The 19,145-nt window shown below is 35.1% G+C and overlaps 2 protein-coding genes across 2 annotated transcripts in view; one reads left to right on the top strand and one right to left on the bottom strand.

Annotated features, from left to right (window-relative positions):
• Positions 1-1,312: 1,312 nt before the first annotated feature.
• Positions 1,313-2,191, bottom strand: LOC132708062 (craniofacial development protein 2-like). Its single transcript, XM_060680169.1, has one exon. The coding sequence runs from the start codon at positions 2,189-2,191 to the stop codon at positions 1,313-1,315; it is 879 nt and encodes a 292-aa protein (XP_060536152.1).
• Positions 2,192-6,776: 4,585 nt separating this feature from the next.
• The window catches only part of LOC132708058 (adenylate cyclase type 10-like), a 63,991-nt gene continuing 51,622 nt past the window's right edge, over positions 6,777-19,145 (top strand). The window contains exons 1-5 of the mRNA XM_060680162.1: positions 6,777-6,899; positions 6,951-7,223; positions 11,752-12,027; positions 16,262-16,473; positions 19,041-19,095. Coding sequence (XP_060536145.1) covers positions 6,878-6,899; positions 6,951-7,223; positions 11,752-12,027; positions 16,262-16,473; positions 19,041-19,095 — 838 coding nt within the window. The 5' untranslated portion in view covers positions 6,777-6,877. The remainder of the gene's footprint in view (positions 6,900-6,950; positions 7,224-11,751; positions 12,028-16,261; positions 16,474-19,040; positions 19,096-19,145) is intronic.

Genomic DNA, 19,145 nt, shown 5'->3' with positions numbered 1-19,145 from the left:
GGCCGATACAAAGGCTGGAATAATAAAAAGCATTTAAGTGGCGCAGTCGGTAGGGTTTTGTGTTTTGACGTTTTGGTCGATATGCGATGTATTTTCATACTCATTTTGTTCAACCGTCAATTCTGATCGGTTGATTGTTGTTAGTAAAATAATTTCGTCTTATCGGTCGTCTTGTAAATGAATTATTTGTTTGTCTCGAGATACCTGACATTGGTGTCGGTTTAGGAAGTTGGTTGGGTGATATTGAAGACATTTCGTGGGGGTCCGAAAACTTGCCGATTTGTTGGAAATCGTCTTTGAGGCATTTGCCTCGGTTGAATATTTATCGGTTGAGATGGAAATTGTGGTTTTTGGAAATGATTTGGCATGAAATTTGTGTTGCGATTTATTCCAGGCTGAAATGGATGAAAATGTTGTTTCGTGTTGAATTGTTGATGATTTCCGTAGAGGTTTTCGAAATTTTAAAACTCAGAAACATAAGCAATGGCTTCCTCTAAAGAATCTATTTTTTTTTGAGCGTCCCGATGCATCCAGCTATGAATGTATTGAGCGTGATATTTTACATGCAAAAGTTTTTCATTCTTCTGAGTTACTAATCCGCCGTATTACACTACTCTTTAAAAGTTGTAGCCTACCACAGAAATCAACTAAATGTTCGTTTTTCATCGGCCTTGTTCTAGTTAATTCCTCAATTAGACAATCTAAATTTCTCCTAAATAATAATTTATGTCTTGTGCGCCTGTCGTTTAAGAACATTCTTCTGTTTGTATTTTTGTGTCTTCTACATGGTTCTATATATATATATATATATATATATATATATATATATATATATATATATATATATATATATATATATATATATATATATATATATATATATATATATATATATATATATATATATATATGATGTATATGATGACACTATATTCCGGGATATCATCCGTTCGCTCGTTGAACTCCGACTGGAATCCTGCATCCGACTGGAATCCTGCAAATCTTGCATCCGACTGGAATCCTGCAGACGTTTCGCCAAAATCTCACTTGGCATCTTCAATGCTCGCGCTCCGAAAACAATTCGAACATTATTTGGTATGTTAGTTGTTGCCAGAATTGTGGTCGTGCCTCCGTTAGTAGTTGTTGATAGTAATTTTCCCATTCGGTTTCTTTGATAAACTGTATATTGACTTTCTCTTTGGTATGTGATCTGACAGATCTTATTGTTCTCCATGATTCCGAGCATCTTGTACCTCCTGTATACTGTTGTATGTTTTGGCAGAGTCTATCCCATTTTTCATTTTTTTCTTTACTAATTAGTTTTTTTGTTTCTCTGTTTCTTCACGTGTTCGTAAGTGTCTGTTAAATTATTAAAATTGAACTCTATTAGTTTTTCATCAAGTCTACTTCTGTACAAATCTCTTATTGTTTCTTCCTCTAGGAGGTGAATTTTAAATCTTTTCTCTTTTATTTCCTGGTTGTTTTGGTTGTCTTTTTGTTGTTCTTGTTTTGCTATTTCTTCTTTGTTTTTCTTTGCTACTCCATACCAAGGAAAGTGCATGTACGCAACTACTAGTCGATGATCGGTTCCACATTCAGCGCTTCTTTTAACTCTTACATCCTGTATTTTAATTGTTGTAGTTATCCTAACAACTATGTAATCTATTATGGATCTTAGATTCCTAGTTTCTTGTATCCAGGTGTATTTGTGGATGTCTTTACGTTTATAGAAGCCGTTGGTAATTTTTAAGTCGTTTAATTCGCAAATTTCAATTAATCTTTCACCATTGTCATTAATTGTGTCCTCCCCGAAATGGCCTACTGTTTTGTTATGTGCTTTATTTCCCGTCCTTCCGTTAAAGTCCCCAGCTATTATTATTTCTTCTTTAGTTTTCACTTTTTCAATTTCTTCCTTTAGAGTTTCAAAGAATGTAATTTTTTCTGTAGCGGGGCTGTCGTTTGTTGGTCCATATACTCCTAATAAAACTATTGATCTGCCGTACATTTTCAGGTGTACTGTGATTATATGTTCATTAATGGGTTCCCATGATGTAATGGTTTTCTTCCATTTCTTGTTGATAAGTACCGAAACCCCAGCTTTAGCTCTGTTTTCTTTATTAATACCGCTCCACATGTGTAGGTGCCCATCTATGTCTTCAGTGCCATGTCCTTTCTTTTTTGTTTCGCTCATTACCAGTGTGTCTATTTGTCCTTTGTTAAATTCCTCTCAGACTTCTGTTTCTTTTGTTCGCCAACCCTGTATGTTCCAGGTGGCACATACTAGTTTCCTGTTTTTACTGTTTTTTGTTTTGGTTTGGTTGAGATGTAAGCTTGGGTTTGCTGTTTGACCAAAAGCAGAATTGCCCCCCCCCCCCCCCGTATCCTATGGGGCTCCCTTCATCGAAGGTGTGGATTTCCACCCGGGGACCATTTTTCCGTTTCTGTATTTTCATTCTGCCTTTTGTCCTAGCTTTTCCCATTTGGGGTTTTACGTGTGATAGGGTCCTAACGTCACAACCCTCCTCCTTTATCCGGGCTTGGGACCGGCAATGGCAGTGATGGGCTACTCGATCCACCCATCACTACCACAGGCGGAGTTCTTCGATTTGTAAACAACAACAGTCTTTTTTAAGACTTTTTTAGACTATAGATAATTATATTATATTAAACATTTAAGGGTTCCTGTTTTTTAACATTTTAAAATGTGGAGGCCGTGGAATGAACCAGATATTCCCCTGTTAGAAGAAGACATGGAAAACAATGCAGAATTTGAAGACGAAGTGGAGATGGTAGTCGAACCTAATGACAATTTAGAAGATGAACTACCTCAGCGAATTGTTTTGAATGTTTACAATTTTATAAGGAATTCGGAAGGGGAAGGGCAGCAATAAAAACAAGTGACATATAACGTAATAAATTATTACTTTGTGCACAAAATACAAAATGTCCAAAATCTCTAAAATCGGGTGTCTACAGGTTGAAATGCGTATCTCTTCCTAAAATTTATATTGGACAAATAGGTAGATCCTTCAAGAAACGCATTAACGAACATAAAAGAGCCTTTAAAACCAATAGTCTAGATTCTAATTATGCAACACACGTAAACACGTTTTTGAAGACAATTTTGATATTTCACATACAGCCACAAAAAGTAGAAAATTAAATTTATTGGAAGCCATGGAGATCAACAAAATGAGAGGTTGAAATGTATTGCTTAACGATCATTTAGATTTAAATACCTTTCCATTATTAGACTTCAAATTAAGGTTTTAATGTCATTTTTCGATATATCTAGTATCTGTACCTTTGGTTCTTATTTATTTTATTTTAAAAAAATATTCAACTAAACAAGTATATAATATACAGGGTGTTTCATTTAAAAAAATAAATGATGTAGGCTTATATGTCAGAAAATGGATAGTGAATTGTTTTATACGTCTCTTAGAAAAAAAATGACTACTAACAGTACATTTTGTTTTCTGTTTACCTCGATATCTCCGAAAACAAAAAAGTTACGGCCAATTAAAATATTATCGAGATAAATCGAGCGCCCGGTACATGTTAAAGATAGCGAACAATTTTGGAAAGCCAAAAATATCGCGTCGCTTCGGAGGGGACCGAAATTATAAATGAAAATTATGCAAATGGGTGAAACGGAGCGTCGAGCAAAGATTATCGAAGAACAATGCACCAGGGAACGAGTGCAACGGGGGTCGGGCACGAGAGATCCGCAGCGGTTAAGCGATTTTCGGTGTAGTGATCAAACCCCCGCATTGTGGCCCAAATTACTCGGCTCTTTTAAAACTCTGTATTCTCTGCGGACACGGCTAAATTTCATCCAATTTTTGCGGTCTATCGAAACGCTAACGGGGCGGTTACATTTTATTTCATTTTCGCTTCGTTTATTTCCATTCTGCTCCCAAGCTAAATGTAGGATTTGTCATGATCTATAATATAGAAGAGTGGCATTATAATGTACCTGAAAGAATCCAAACGTAAAGTACGACATTAAGAATCATCACAAATACACATTTTCCGAGTGAAATATGTTTCGACTAAAAATTAACGTAGCCATTTATTAACACTTTGACTGGCCTGTGCATCTCTAAGTATACACAGTGACTTGTCTTAAGGTGCCACATGTATACACTTGTAACCACTAATATTGCGCCGCGTATATCCTACAGTAACATGCTTTACGTGCTTTTCTTATAGGATATATAAGGTTGTTCGGCAAGTCATTTCGTTTTTTCCCGTCAGAGGACTTAATTACGTTTTTTCGAAACCAACTTCACACTTAAGCCGCATAACCATTATATGTCTTGAGAGCTGATATTGCAAGGCTTGTGTGTGAAAAAGTTCTATTAATTCTACGCAGTAGTTTTTGGTTGGTGCCCTTTTAAATATGGAGAGCAATAAGCAGCATTTTCGTCATATTTTACTTTTTTACTTCAGAAAAGGTAAAAATGCTGTCCAAGCGAGAAAAAAATTGACGGATGTGTATGGAGAAGGCGTGTTAACAGTACGCCAGTGCCAGAACTGGTTTGCAAAATTTCGATCCGGCAATTTTGATGTCGAAGATGCACGACGGTCTGGAAGGCCGGTCGAAGCTGACAAAGATGCGATAAAGGCATTAGTTGATGCAAATCGGCGAATAACCACACGAGAGATCGGTGAGAGATTAAATTTGTCGAATTCGACTGTTTATGGCCATTTGAAAGGCATGGGCTTAACCTCGAAGCTCGATGTGTGGGTGCCTCATGTCCTTACGGAGCGAAATTTGTGTCGTCGCGTTGACGTGTGTGATTCGCTCCTCAAACGTCAAGAAAATGATCCATTTTTGAAGCGGATTATTACTGGGGACGAAAAATGGGTTGTATATAACAATGTTAAACGCAAGAGGTCATGGAGCAGAAAAGATGAACCGGCTCAAAGCGTGTCCAAAGCCAACATTCACCAAAAAAAGATGATGCTCTCCGTTTGGTGGGATGTCAAAGGAATCGTTTTTTTTGAGCTTTTGCCGGACAATACAACGATTAATTCAGAAGTCTATTGTCATCAACTGGACAAATTGAATGATTCACTTAAAGAGAAGAGGCACGAATTAATCAACAGGAAGGGTGTAGTGTTCCACCAGGATAATGCGAGACCTCACACAAGTTTGGTCACTCGCCAAAAACTTTTACGGCTTGAATGGGACGTACTGCAACATCCACCATATTCTCCAGATCTGGCGCCTTCCGACTACTATTTGTTCCGGTCCCTGCAAAATTTTTTGGTTGGCAAAACCTTTACCTCAAATGAAGATGTCAAAAACCACCTGAACCAGTTTTTTGCCAGCAAGGACCAAAACTTTTATGAGAGGGGAATTATGTTACTGCCAGAAAGATGGCAAAAGGTGTTGGACCAGAACGGTCAATATATAATTTAATAAAATATTTATTCATTATACGAAAACTGTCTTTCATGTTCCCCAAAAAAAAACGAAATGACTTTCCGAACAACCCAATAGTTTGCCGTGCCGTGGGGAATACCAAAACGTTTTTAGCGCTGACTTTTAATAATTTTATTTTTTTATTCAATCATTTAATTGTTTAGCTACCATATTATTTTGAAATATAACACGGTTGAGAGTTTGAGCATATATCTAGATATAAAAAAACGCACCCAGTTTGTCATTTTTTTTTATACTGATGGTTCGCTAATGAAATTATTTAATTCGGTTGCTGTTAGACGTAAACTACTAAGCAGTCTCTTAGAATGACTTAAAAAAGGGAATACCCAGCGAAAAGGAAAATATTTAATCAAATTACGGAAACCACCGTCAAACAAATCAATCGAGTGACATCGGATTATTGAATAATTTATATCAGAAACTGAGTGTGTTTCGACGGGAATCGATTATGAAGTTTAACTGTAATTACGGTCTTTAACTAACAACCCATCCGGATGGAACAACAAATGCCCTCAATTATCGGCAGGGAAAATTGTGGTTTTCATAGAGCCAGGGGTACAATTTTTCATAAAACGTATACAATAATTACGGGTGTGAATAATGCATCGGGAAACGTCCGCATTCATGTCATCCCATCAACGTACATCGATTATGCTACCTAATTTATTAATCAGGTAATTAAGCCTATTTGAACGAACGTCGGATGAACTAAAACCGTCCACCGTCGCTAAAGGTAATTTAAAAATTGTCGCTAAATAATAATGAGTCTTTTTTCTCTAACAAAGACTCTTTTACCATTGACAATCGATGAGAAGCAAGAAAAAGGTTAATTAAAATAGATAGGTAGTCTGAAATACTTAACCGCACCAAAACTGGAATAGTACTCGTTCGGAAAGACAAAAAACTTTTTCCTATTTACAAACCTTTCGAATTCCTCCTGTTGGCTTCTTCAGAGCTTGACTGAAAGTGGTGCGCATTTTACTCTGTAAAGTCTGTTCATAAATATAAGAAAGTGACTGACTGATACCAATTAAGGAAAGACCCGGACAAACTGTAATAATGAAATATGGCCGAACAGGTCCGTACTTTGCTTAGAATTTAATTATTTGGGGTTTTGTTAGGAAAGATACTAAACGATATTTATTTATTTATGTATGTATTTATGTTTAATTCTAAAATAAAATTACCAATTGTTTTTATTACCTACTTAAATTACTTAAAATTATTCACATAATTCTATGTTATGTTACCGGAGTAGAAAAATGTAATTACGAATTGCAAAAAACATACATATATATTATTATTATTATTTTTTAGAAAAAATACGACAAATTCCATTCAACAACAATGCATTAATTGTACATCAACGTCAATAGTTGTCACATCATATCCCGACGGAACTTTTAAAATCCAATTGAAGTCATGGAGATTATGGAGGAGCAAAGTGAGTAAGTGCGCGTTACTCCCATTGCGTCGAATCGTGTTTGTCTTGAAGGACGAATTACGGAAGACTCGTCCGAATACCAGTGGGCCACGAGAACCAGCATCTTTAAAGACGAAGAGGAGGACCAGTGGAAGCAAAGGCGCGCGGTTCCTCTCACCGGATTAAAATCGATAGCATCCATAGGTAAAAGTTTCGACTTCGGCCACACCGAAGAAGATCACACCAGGATATTCGCATCTCTCGTACCGGACGAAGTCATCTACAACATCAACGATTATTCAAAGAGGCAGTTTGACGCTTGCCTTTTGTTTGGAGACGTTTCGGGTAAACTAAGATAATTTTGCTTAACGCTCTATGAGAGGAAAATAGTTTAAGGGCTGTTACTTGACAATGACGTTATATCCAAAAGAGAAGAGACAAGAATGCAATGCTGGCTCCTTTTCGAAGCAGGATGTAGGTGTAGGTTGTCGATGAATCGAAGTTGCTGACGTGTCGTCAATCATCCTGTTGGCTTCTTCAGAGCTTCACTCACACTAACTCGCATTATACTCTGTAGCTGCTTATATATTGTTTGAGGGGGGAGAAGTTAAAGGAAGGGCATATACGTTGTCTAGGATGACTGATTCCTATACGAGTGAGTAGCAGTTAAAATTGATTGGTTGCTCATGGATCCTCGGCTTTTTCATTGGTAGAAGAGTTGATTACTTGCAAGAATTTCAGTTTGTCTGTTGGCAGCTGCTGATGATTTTCTTTCAGCCTAAAATGACTCAATGTTAGGTCTGAGAGATTCTACGTTGAAACTGACCAGAATATCATTTGGATCTATTGTAATGGTTTTCAATTGTTTCAAGTTATAAGTAAGGTTTTGTTTTTTTTTTTTTAAATTTAATTCAGGCATCTATACTTTACAAAAACCGTAACAGAAAAATATGTAAAATATACTAGTAAAATAAAATATAACAGTTTGTTAATATAAGTTTATATTCTATTTTTTCTTATAAGAGTTGTGGTATTTCATTAAACACTTGAAGGCATCTGTATATTGGGCGAGTCTTGTTTCTTTTTGGTCCTTGCGTATACATTTCTTAACTTATCATTGTTTCTTGTGCTGTAGCTGTAACGCTGTCCATTTCCAGTCAGTTTCGCATTTGTTTTAATCACTTTGTTTTGAATTAAATAAATTAATTTTGTTTGTTCTAGTATCTTAAGTTCACATATTTTTAAATAAGGTATGTTTCTTCACTAGACATATTAAAGTTCACTCCAAATATTACTTTAAGTGCTTTATTTTGTAGCCTTTGTAATTTATTTAGCTGTGCTATGCTGGTGTTTCCTCACCATGTTGAAAAGTATCTCAGGTGTGGCTCTACGAAGTTATCATAAAGCAGCTGTCTTGTTTTTTGGTTGAGTTGATGCGAACATCTTTTTTGTTGCACCTAACATTGGTACAGTTTTGTCAATTACAGTCTCAATATGTCTATCCCAAGTTAGATTTTCAGAAATAGTTAGCCCTAGGTATTTATATTCACACGCTCTTTTGAGTGCCGCTTCATTTATTTTTACGAGGGCAGCGCCAAAATTTCCCGGCCTGAATATGAAAGAAACAACTTCAAAACACTTATTACATCTCTTTATTAACAACTCAATCCCTTTAAAAAAATATTCTGCAAAATGAGCTAAAACAGCCTCTTTTAACTAAACTTCGTCGTTAAACCGCCGTCCACGTAAGTCCTTTTTCAATTATTCAAACAAATAATAGTCGCTGGGGCCATATTTGGACTACAGGGAGGATGATTTATCTGTTGGAACCCACACTCTAAAATGGCAGCTTGCGCAACACCAGCAGTATGGACAGGTGCATTATCGTGCAAAAGACGCACGCCTCTGGTCAGTTTTCCTCGACGTTTTACACGTATGCAGTCTCGCAATTTATGTAATAATTTTGCGTAATATTTACCATTGACCGTTTCTTTAAAATCTATCAAAAGAATTCCTTCACAATCCCAAAAGATCGTGGCCATCGCCTTTTTTGTTGACTGGCAGACTCTGAATTTTCTTGGAGGTGCTTCATCCTTACGACGCCACTCCATTGATTCTTTTTTCGGTAGAGGGTCATAATAGAGAACCATAGTTTCATCTCTCGTCACAATAGTTTCTATCACCGACTTCGGTTCTGACCCACAGAGTTCCAAAAAAGACCGCGCACACTCAACAGGGCGTTTTTTTTTAATTGCCGAAAGGTTTTTCGGAACCCATCTTGCACTAAGCTTATGCATACCTAAATAATCATGCAGGATTAGGCGAACACTTGTATCAGAAAGCTTAGTAATTTCTGAGATTTCCTTGACCTTTAAACGTCGATCAGTCAATACCACCTCTTTCACAATCACAACAATATCTTCCTGACCTCCATTGGTCGACCAGTTCTTGAATCATCTTCAAGGGACTTGTGCCCCAGTCGAAAACCTTTTGCCCATTCTTTCACTACAGAATACGAAGGAAAACTTGGCCGTACACACCATCCAGCCTTTGTTTAATAATTTTAAGTGCTGACCGTTCTTTTGTCAAAAACTTTATGACTGCTCAATTTGCGTTATTTGCGACATTTTTTCGGACACGTCTTGTTTAAAATGCAGTCAATAAAAAACTACTTGACGCAAGACGAAGACAAAGTTTTATCGTGATACTGGAGCTGCATCTATCTCAGGCCGCTAACCTCGTATATTTAGGTCACAAGGTGCTTTTCCTATATATTGACAGTATCGAACGCCTTTTGATGATCGACAAACACTGTTGTTACATATTTGTTCTTATCCAATTCAATAATAATGGATTTAAGGCTGCGCCCATAGATCACGCAGGGTAACAATGTAAAAATAAATTTAATTTTTTCCAGATAGTCAATTGTATTCATGACCACCGTAGAATTACGATGTAGGGGTTAGATTTCAGCGATTTTAGAGCTATGCGTTCATATTAGATTTAGGAAGTTTGGATTGATTTATCGTGAACCTTATTTAAAAAGGTATCGAACCCGAATGTGGACAATATGCAACTAATTTGAGTTTTTTCTCGTAATAAATCAAAATTAGATTTCCGAAGAATTTTATAAGCTTGTGGGGTTTTAACAATGTGGGATATTTTAAGAAAATTAGAGATAAAGTTATACTCTGTAACAAGAAGGTTTCTTTGCTGTTGTGTTTGATGTCCTAACTAACTAACCAAAACTCCTAGAAATATAAACAGAGCTTCAGTAAAGCTCTAAACAACCAACGGTATAATTGCCAAAGCGTCAGCAAGTTCAATTTATCAATAACCAAGGCATGAGGAATAAAGAAGATTTGTAAATAGTATTGCAGCAGCCTGTTGAAGTAGAAAAAAAAACAACGTGTGTTTTTTCCCCATTAGAGATCTCCGATTTTTCTCATCTAAAATACATCCTACAGTCGTCCTTCGGATGTGATGTCATCGTTAAATATCGTTATTTTAAAAAGCCGGCCTTACCATCAGTCGACCACATCCTACTCTCAGATTATTTTGATTTAAAATCGATGCCTGATTACGTATGTTCGCGATATCTCGTCTGCGGTCGGGCCTTGAGAAAATTATTTATGTGGCAATAAATAAAACTGTATTTGTTATTGTTATCGCTAGGGTTAAATTGTTCTTTGTTCCAAACTGACGGCAAAATTTAAATTTCGACTACGTTGCTCCGACGATTCGAATGCGATGGAAAGATTTCCAAATACGGCTTGCTATTTTAAGGCGTTCCCAGGGGAAGCATTGAAATATATTATTTCTCAATGCCGTTTTCTTTTTTTTTTCCTAAAAAAGCAATAAACTTTATTATAAAAAGTAAAATAAGTAATATTGTAAAAGCAAAGAGCAAAAAGAAGCTTCTTCTCTTTAATCTGTTGACCTTTTATGGATGTGGTCCATGATATTGGAAGCTTCCTGTAGTAATAAAATGATTTTAGACTTGTTCTGTTTACCGTAGTCGTTTTTGCATTGTTGTTTTTTTTTTCAATCAATGCATTTGCAAATTTTATCTCAACATTGCCTTTTTTCGGAATACTGGGAAATAAGTTTTGTATATCAAAAGAAAATAGAGTTGCGTTAGAAGGGATTTTGATATCTTTAATTTTGTTGATTAATCCAAAAGAATTTTTTATTGCAAATTTTGGTTTAAAATCGGTGGGGAACTTTAAAATATTTACTAATTTTGTTGAGACTTTTCCTGCTGGAGCCGTTACATAAGACACGACTAGTCCAATAGGAAAATCTTGTTTATGTAATTTAACTAAAGAATATAATTTCGGCAGTTGAGGATTTATAATTGTTAATTAATGTCTTTGTCACTAAATAGTGTGGAGTGAGTAATTACTTCCTTGACTTGTCTTTGATATAACTCGGTAGGATCGTGTTTGATACATTGGAAAAGTTCTGGTGTAAGAAAATTGTTGGTTTTTGAAATATATTCTGGGAGATCGATAGTTATGACTGCCTTCCCTTTATCTGCACGTGTAAATATTATGTTATTTTCAGAAGCTTTGTTTTTGATATTTGCTAGCGACATTTGATGTTGTAGAGAGAATTGTCATGTGAAAATATATAATTTCGTGAAAATCTAAACTTCTAGTTCTTATTTATTTTGTTGAGTAGATTTTCATCAAGTAAAAGCCACATCAGTTCAATATTTAAATTTTTCGTTTTTTTTTTGAGCGTACTGTTTCGGTTTCTAGAGACATTTTTAGCGTTTCTTTTTTCTCCAGAATAGCAACGGAGACTGCTTCCCAATGAGTGAAATAAAACTGTCCCTTACTTCAAGGCGTTACGGCATTTTCCTTTGCAGGATTCACCGATTTGTGTGAAAAATACAACAAATCGGGCAAAGGAGGCCCGTCGAGGCTGACCCAAGTGTTGAATAGTTACATCGGCGCCATGGTGCAGGAAATTTTATCTCACGACGGTGACGTCCTCAAATTTTCCGGCGACGCCTTTATAGCGATGTGGAAGGTTTCGGAAAACATGGCGATGAAAGATATTGTCCACGAAGCGCTGGACTGCTCGTTGGTCATCCAGAAAACGTACGGACGCTACGAAACCGACGTGGACGTGGTTATCAGAGGTCGGTGAGAAGGTTTTCAGACATCAATTTAGTGGTCAAATAGAACAACCTCTTTCGGATATATTTTATTAATCGATCTGTACCCTTAAATTACTTTTGTGTGTTATTTTTTATGTCAGCTCACACCTTATTACATTGATAGTATTTAAGACTATAATTTCATTCTTACAGATCACCAAAACACAGAAACATTTTTGATCAAGGCCGCGAAAATGACCGGTTTTCTGAATTTCCGAAAATCTTACAATATAAATAGTACCACAGGGCTATGACAGACTCTAGAGAGAAAGAAATGCTCCACATATCAAAACACATTTTCATACCAATAAAATATAATGTCATAAATAATCAGGCAATTGCACGGGAACATTATCAAAAAGAAAAAAAAACTGCAAGTATCCAAGAACAATTCGTACCTAGTACGTCGAAACAATCGCAATAATTCTAAGATATGAGACACCATAAATGCTCAATTACTGTTTCAAGTTCTTGACAGATCGTAAATCATTTATTGTTGAAGTTGCGATTCGCTTGGAAGTACACCGAAACGTTGACGATGTTTTCTACTCCCGTTCGTAAAATGCCCAATTACACACCGATTTAACGTACGGGAAGCGTAGTGACAAAGACAAATATTTTTTAACAATTGTGAATTCACAACCGCCGAAATTATATTCTTTATTTTTCACACAAATCGGTGAATCCTGCAAAGAAAAATGCCGTAACACCTTGAAGTAAGGGACAGTTTTATTTCACTTATTGGGAAGCAGTCTCCGTTGCTATTCTGGAGAAAAAGGAAACGCTAAAAATGTCTCTAGAAACCGAAACAGTACGCTCAAAAAAAAACGAAAAATTTAAAAATTGAACTGATGTGGCTTTTACTTGATGAAAATCTACTCAACAAAATAAATAAGAACTAGAAGTTTAGATTTTCACGAAATTATATATTTTCATATGACAATTCTCTCTACAACATCAAATGTCGCTAGCAAATATCAAAAACAAAGCTTCTGAAAATAACATAATATTTACACGTGCAGATAAAGGGAAGGCAGTCATAACTATCGATCTCCCAGAATATATTTCAAAAACCAACAATTTTCTTAAACCAGAACTTTTCCAATGTATCAAACACGATCCTACCGAGTTATATCAAAGACAAGTCAAGGAAGTAATTACTCACTCCACACTATTTAGTGACAAAGACATTAATTAACAATTATAAATCCTCAACTGCCGAAATTATATTCTTTAGTTAAATTACATAAACAAGATTTTTCTATTGAACTAGTCGTGTCTTATGTAACGGCTCCAGCAGGAAAACTCTCAACAAAATTAGTAAATATTTTAAAGTTCCACACCGATTTTAAACCAAAATTTGCAATAAAAAATTCTTTTGGATTAATCAACAAAATTAAAGATATCAAAATTTAATCTAACTGAACACTATTGTCTTTTGATGTACAAAACTTATTTCCCAGTATTCCACCTATGGATGTGATAGATTTAGTAGATTTCACCATAACTCGGAAACAGGTTCACCCATTGGTGAAACAAGATTTATTAGATTGCTTAATAGACCAAAATTATTTTGAATTTAATGGACAGATTTACATCTCTAAGGAAGGTTTGATTATGGGAAACCCACTTAGTCCTTTGATAATCGAAATTTTTATGGATAATTTGGAAAGAAATCATACTAGAATATCCTTTAAGTAAAAGTTTTTTGTGGTGGTATAGATACATCAACGATGTCTTTGCTTGCTTTGTTGGAACGGACAGGCAATTGAATCATTTTTTGAATTGCATTAACTCATTACATAATCGTATAAAATTCACTATCGAGATTGAACAGGATAACTCTATTAATTTTTTAGACTTAACTATTACGAAAGCGCAAAACAAATTAGATTTTTCAATTTATCATAAACCTTCACACACGGATACAGTCATACATAACAGCTCAAATCACCCTTTTACACACAAAATGGCTGCATTTCACTATTTTATATACACAGACTTCTTAATACGCCACTCTCAACAGAAAATTACAACAAAGAACTTAATATCATTAAACAAATAGCACTGAACAATGGCTACAATCCGTCCATTATAGATAAAATTATAAATAAAAGACAAATACAAACAACAGTAAACTCTATTTATCCGAAACCTAATACAAAACCTAATCAGTTTAATACAATTTAAAACAATGACATAAATAAGAGAACCTAGTGAAAAAGCTTCAAAACATTTGTCAAAATGTGGTTTAAAAATAGCTTTCCGAACTAACACAATAGGAAAATATTTAAAAAACAATAAAACGAAATGTCCAAAATCCCAAAAATCAGGTGTCCTAAAATTTATATTGGACAAACATGTAGATCCTTCAAAAAACGCATTAACGAACATAAAAGAGCGTTTAAAAACAATAGTCTAAATTCTAATTATGCTACACACTTAAACACAGAAAAACACATTTTTGACGACAATTTTGATATTTAACATACAGCCACAGTAGGATCTTTTATTTTAGCAGGGGGTATGACTTGGGGCGATGAAAACGAGCACAATGTCGTTCAAGCAAAACAGCGCGCCAGCTCACTTGAGTGCTGCGGTAAGAGAATATTTAAATCACACATTAAATATCCGACGTTTAGGTCCCCAGATTTGAATAGTTTGGACTTTTTGTTATGGGGACGTCTAGAAATTCTGGTTTATCGCACCCCAGTTAACACTGTAGAAGAGCTGCAATATCGTATAAAAAATTTCCTGCGATTTAATAAGTAACACTGGAGGTACTACGGCTACAACCGGCCCGTTATACATCAAATTATAAATAAAAAACAATCCAGACAACAGGAAATTCTATTTATCCGAAACCTAATGCAGAAGACGAACAACTTAAAACAATTACATACATAGTAGAACCCAGTAAAACAGTTTCAAAACATTTGTCAAAATGTGGTTTAAAAATAGCTTTGAGAACTAACAACACAGTAGGAAAATTTTTAAAACCCAATAAAACGAAATGCCCAAAATCTCAAAAATCAGGTGTGTACAGGTTGAAATGCGGATCTTGTCCTAAAATTTATATTGGACAACCAGGTAGATCCTTCAAGAAACGCATTAACGAACATAAAAGAGCGTTTAAAAACAATAGTCCAGATTCTAATTATGCTACACACTTAAACACAGAAAAACAAATTGTTGACGACAATTTTGATACTTTGCATACAGCCACAAAAAGTAGAAAATTAAATTAGATTTAAATACCTCTCCTTTATTCAACTTAAATTCTCATAACAACATTAATTAAGGTTTTATGGTCATTTTTCGGTATATATAGTAGCAGGTAGTTTGTAAATATTACATTTGATAAAGACGCGGTGTTGTCGAAACATATAATTTCGTGAAAATCTGAACTTCTAGTTCTTATTTATTTCGTTTATTGAACTTTTACAATTGATCACTTAGTCTATTTAAAGAAAAACACTGTAATTGGAGGAAAAATCATCAAAGCTTTTAAGGGGATCAAATTCTTAAGATCATATAAGCCAGAAAAAGTAGCAACAATTTTGTGGATATTTTTATTTGTTGGATATTTTTATTTGAGAAATAGTACAATTGGTTTTGGCAAGATATTAATATAAAAACTGTAAAAACTGTAAAATTTTTCTGGGAAACTTAAATTATAAATGTCACTTTACTTATCGACAATTCCACTAGATTTTAATTGTAGCTTATAGCACGTAGTACTTAAATTGTCTGATATATTGCATAACATTACAATTGCAATTGCGAAGTGACACGGATCCGTGGGAAACGAAGCTGACGTGGTAAAGTGACGCTTCCCGCACGCTATCGGTGCGTAAAATTAACCCACTATCGACTAGTACGCGTGATTTGACTCTGACTTTGGTTACTTTTTTGTTGGAATATTGATTTAAGTAGCGAATGCAGTTTGAAACAAATCTTCTTCCTACCTTCGTTAACTGTCTTTTGTGTGTGTCTTTTGCGTTGACGCCTCCAAATACTTTGCCGAAACTGGCCCCTCCCCAGTCGCATTCAAGTCACGCGTTTGTTAATGCGAGGTACACGTAACGATCTTACTTATGGACTTATTGAAAAATGCGCCATGCAAATTCGTTTTGCGCGTGATAATATTTTCTCCAACTTTACTTGCACACCAATCGACGTCAATCAGATAAATCTAACCCTGTGTACGTTTCAGTAAAACTAGCGATTTCATCGGGAAACGTAATTTTTTCGCTGTTGGGAAACGAAGAGAACTCCCACTACTTCCTGTTTGGCCAGTCGGTTTTGGACTTGAAAGCTGCCGAAGCCCAGAGTTTTGCGGGAGACATCATCGTGACACGCGCCGCTTGGCAACACGTCAGCCCCAACGAATACCTAGCTGAAGAATTGAAAGATGGACTCGCGAAAGTACGAAATCGATGTTGCTACACCACCAGGTTTTTCAAAAAATGTCTTTCCACCCAAAATTTACGTATTTTCTGAAGGAAACGGAAAAAGTGGTTTGCTAATACGATGAAACGTTTATAATTTTAAATTTGTTGTATTTTTTTATCGAATCAATTTGAACTTCACCGTTATGTATCCCTAAGTACTTCAATAATATGAAACAAGTGTTAAGAACTAGCTGACGTTTCGAGAATCACTTGGCTTCAATTTCGATCTACTGTCAGCTCCATTGATTCTACAACTTATTTTCTAGCAAAATATCTAGTTTCCTTATTAAACCCCCTTAGAAGAAATTCATTTCACTTCATTGAATAATTAAAAAGCATTACACTAGATACACAAGATATTCTAGTTAGTTTCGACGTAGAATCCCTCTATCTCAAAGTTCCTATTCCTGAAACTCTCAACATCATTTCAGATATATTAAAATCCGAGAATTTAGAACCAAACCTTCTCACCTTAATTGAAAAATGCTTCGACAACAGCTCCATTATCACCAGCCATCGCCAATATATTTATGGCCTTTAAAAAGAAAGGCCTCGACACCTTCGATCAAAAACCAAAATTATGGAAACGGTACGTCAATGATACTTTTGTTATGTTTTCTTAGACATTTAAACTCTATAGACCCTGACATACATTTTACCATTGAATTAGAAACTAATAATAACCTCCGATTCTTAGTTATTCTTATCAACAGAAAGTCAAACCTAACATTGGGTCATTGTGTTTACAGAAAACCTACGCACACAGACTTATAGATTAATCACCATCCGGCCCAAAAATCATCGGTTATCAACTCTCTTGTATAGAGAGCCGTAAAACTATCTCAGCCCGAATCACTCAAAACAGAATTAAAACATCTTACCTCTGCCCTTCTCTCTAATAATTTCCACATTAAAGATATTAAGCGTTCTATCAAAAAATACACTTCACCACAACCTTCCAATAGCAATGAGGCCGAAAGCAATCCTACACTTGCCACTGTGGTCCTTCCTTACATCCAAACATCACTGACCACATATCAAAAGTTCTATATAACGTCAAAACCAGATTTACCACTTGTCCAAAAATCTCTCAACAATAAAATTCCATTTGAAATGCTAGGAGTTTACAGCTTTCCATGCATATGGGCGCAAAGAATGCATTGGAGAGACCAAAGAACATGAAAGAACCTTAAGACTGAAACAAATAGACTCATCAGCGGTTAAGCACGTAATCAATTATTCTACCAAAGAAAAATCCGAGAGTCTATAGAACCTAATAATCTTAACCGCGACTCGAGTCTTTACCTGTCACCAATATGGGAATCAGTCATTAAGTCATTTAGCTCCGCCCCCCTTAAGCAATATATAAACAGGTACAGAGTAAAATGCGAGCCAGTTTCAGTCAAGCTCTGAAGAAGCCAATAGGCCGATTGGCCAAACGTCAGCAACTTCCATTCAATTCAATCCAGAAGTTTTGCAAATAGCATTAGAGCAGCCTGTGGAACTTCCTTTGAAAAATTAACTCTAAAGAAAAGTTAATTGGATCTCCATAAAATTTTTTAACCTATCTTTTTTTTCAAAAATTGGTAATACGAGTATATATAGTAGCAGGTAGTTTGTAAATATTACATTTCATCAAGTATAAGCCACCTCAGTTCGATTTAAAACGATCTAAATGATGATGGTACACAGGATACCAAATTTTATGCGTTAATTAATTTCAAAGCAAACACCAATTGGTTTGAAAAGTACAGTTTTATTGATAAACTATTGAGATTTTTATCCCAACTCACTAAACTTCGGAACGACGTGTTGTCGAAACAAGTGTCATGTGAATATATATATATATATATATATATATATATATATATATATATATATATATATATATATATATATATATATATATATATATATATATATATATATATAATTTTTTTAGTTCTCATTTATTTGGTTAAATGGATGTTCAAGTAAAAGCCACGTCAGTTCAATCATTACAACTGATATGTAGAGAAATGCTTGAAATTTGACAGTTCCAAGGTGTTTTCATTATAATTTAATTTTTGATTTTTGTAAATCTCAAAAAGTAGCAACGAGAAAAGAAAATAAAAGCGAAATCCTACAATTTTATTTTTTTGCAATTTTCGTTTCATTTATCGTATCGTATCTTCGTATCTCTTATGGGTTCCAATATCCCCATGATGGACATCCTTACCTTAGAGATACAGTTTCCGAAGTTGAATACAGGATAGTTCCGAAAATGTTTAATTTCCAAGATACGTTTTTAAAAAACGACTTTTTAATTTTTCAAAAAGAAAAAGCGAAATTTTATAAAATGTTTGCTATGTTTCTCCCGATTTTGTTGAAATGTGGTAACGTAATTTATCATGATATATATCATATCGTAAGAAATTGTATTGTCAAAAAAATGTCCTCCACTTTTTTGACTCTTGAGTCGCTCTTAGTGACATTTATTGTTTGAACCATTCGATTACGTTCCTACAGAAAATGATAATAGTCCCACAGTCGAATTTCTAGGTTTACGGAGTAGGCCCAAACTGGAGGAATATAAAGAAAAGGGAAACCACCAAAGGTAAGGTAACCATGTGGCGTTAAAAGTACCCTTTTATTTTTGCTCGCGCA

The sequence above is a fragment of the Cylas formicarius genome, unplaced genomic scaffold (genome assembly GCF_029955315.1).
Source record: "Cylas formicarius isolate icCylForm1 unplaced genomic scaffold, icCylForm1.1 PGA_scaffold_10__41_contigs__length_53128322, whole genome shotgun sequence".
Lineage (NCBI taxonomy): Eukaryota > Metazoa > Arthropoda > Insecta > Coleoptera > Brentidae > Cylas > Cylas formicarius.
Note: the sequence above shows the minus strand (reverse complement) of the source record. Positions and strands in the feature narration are given on the sequence as shown.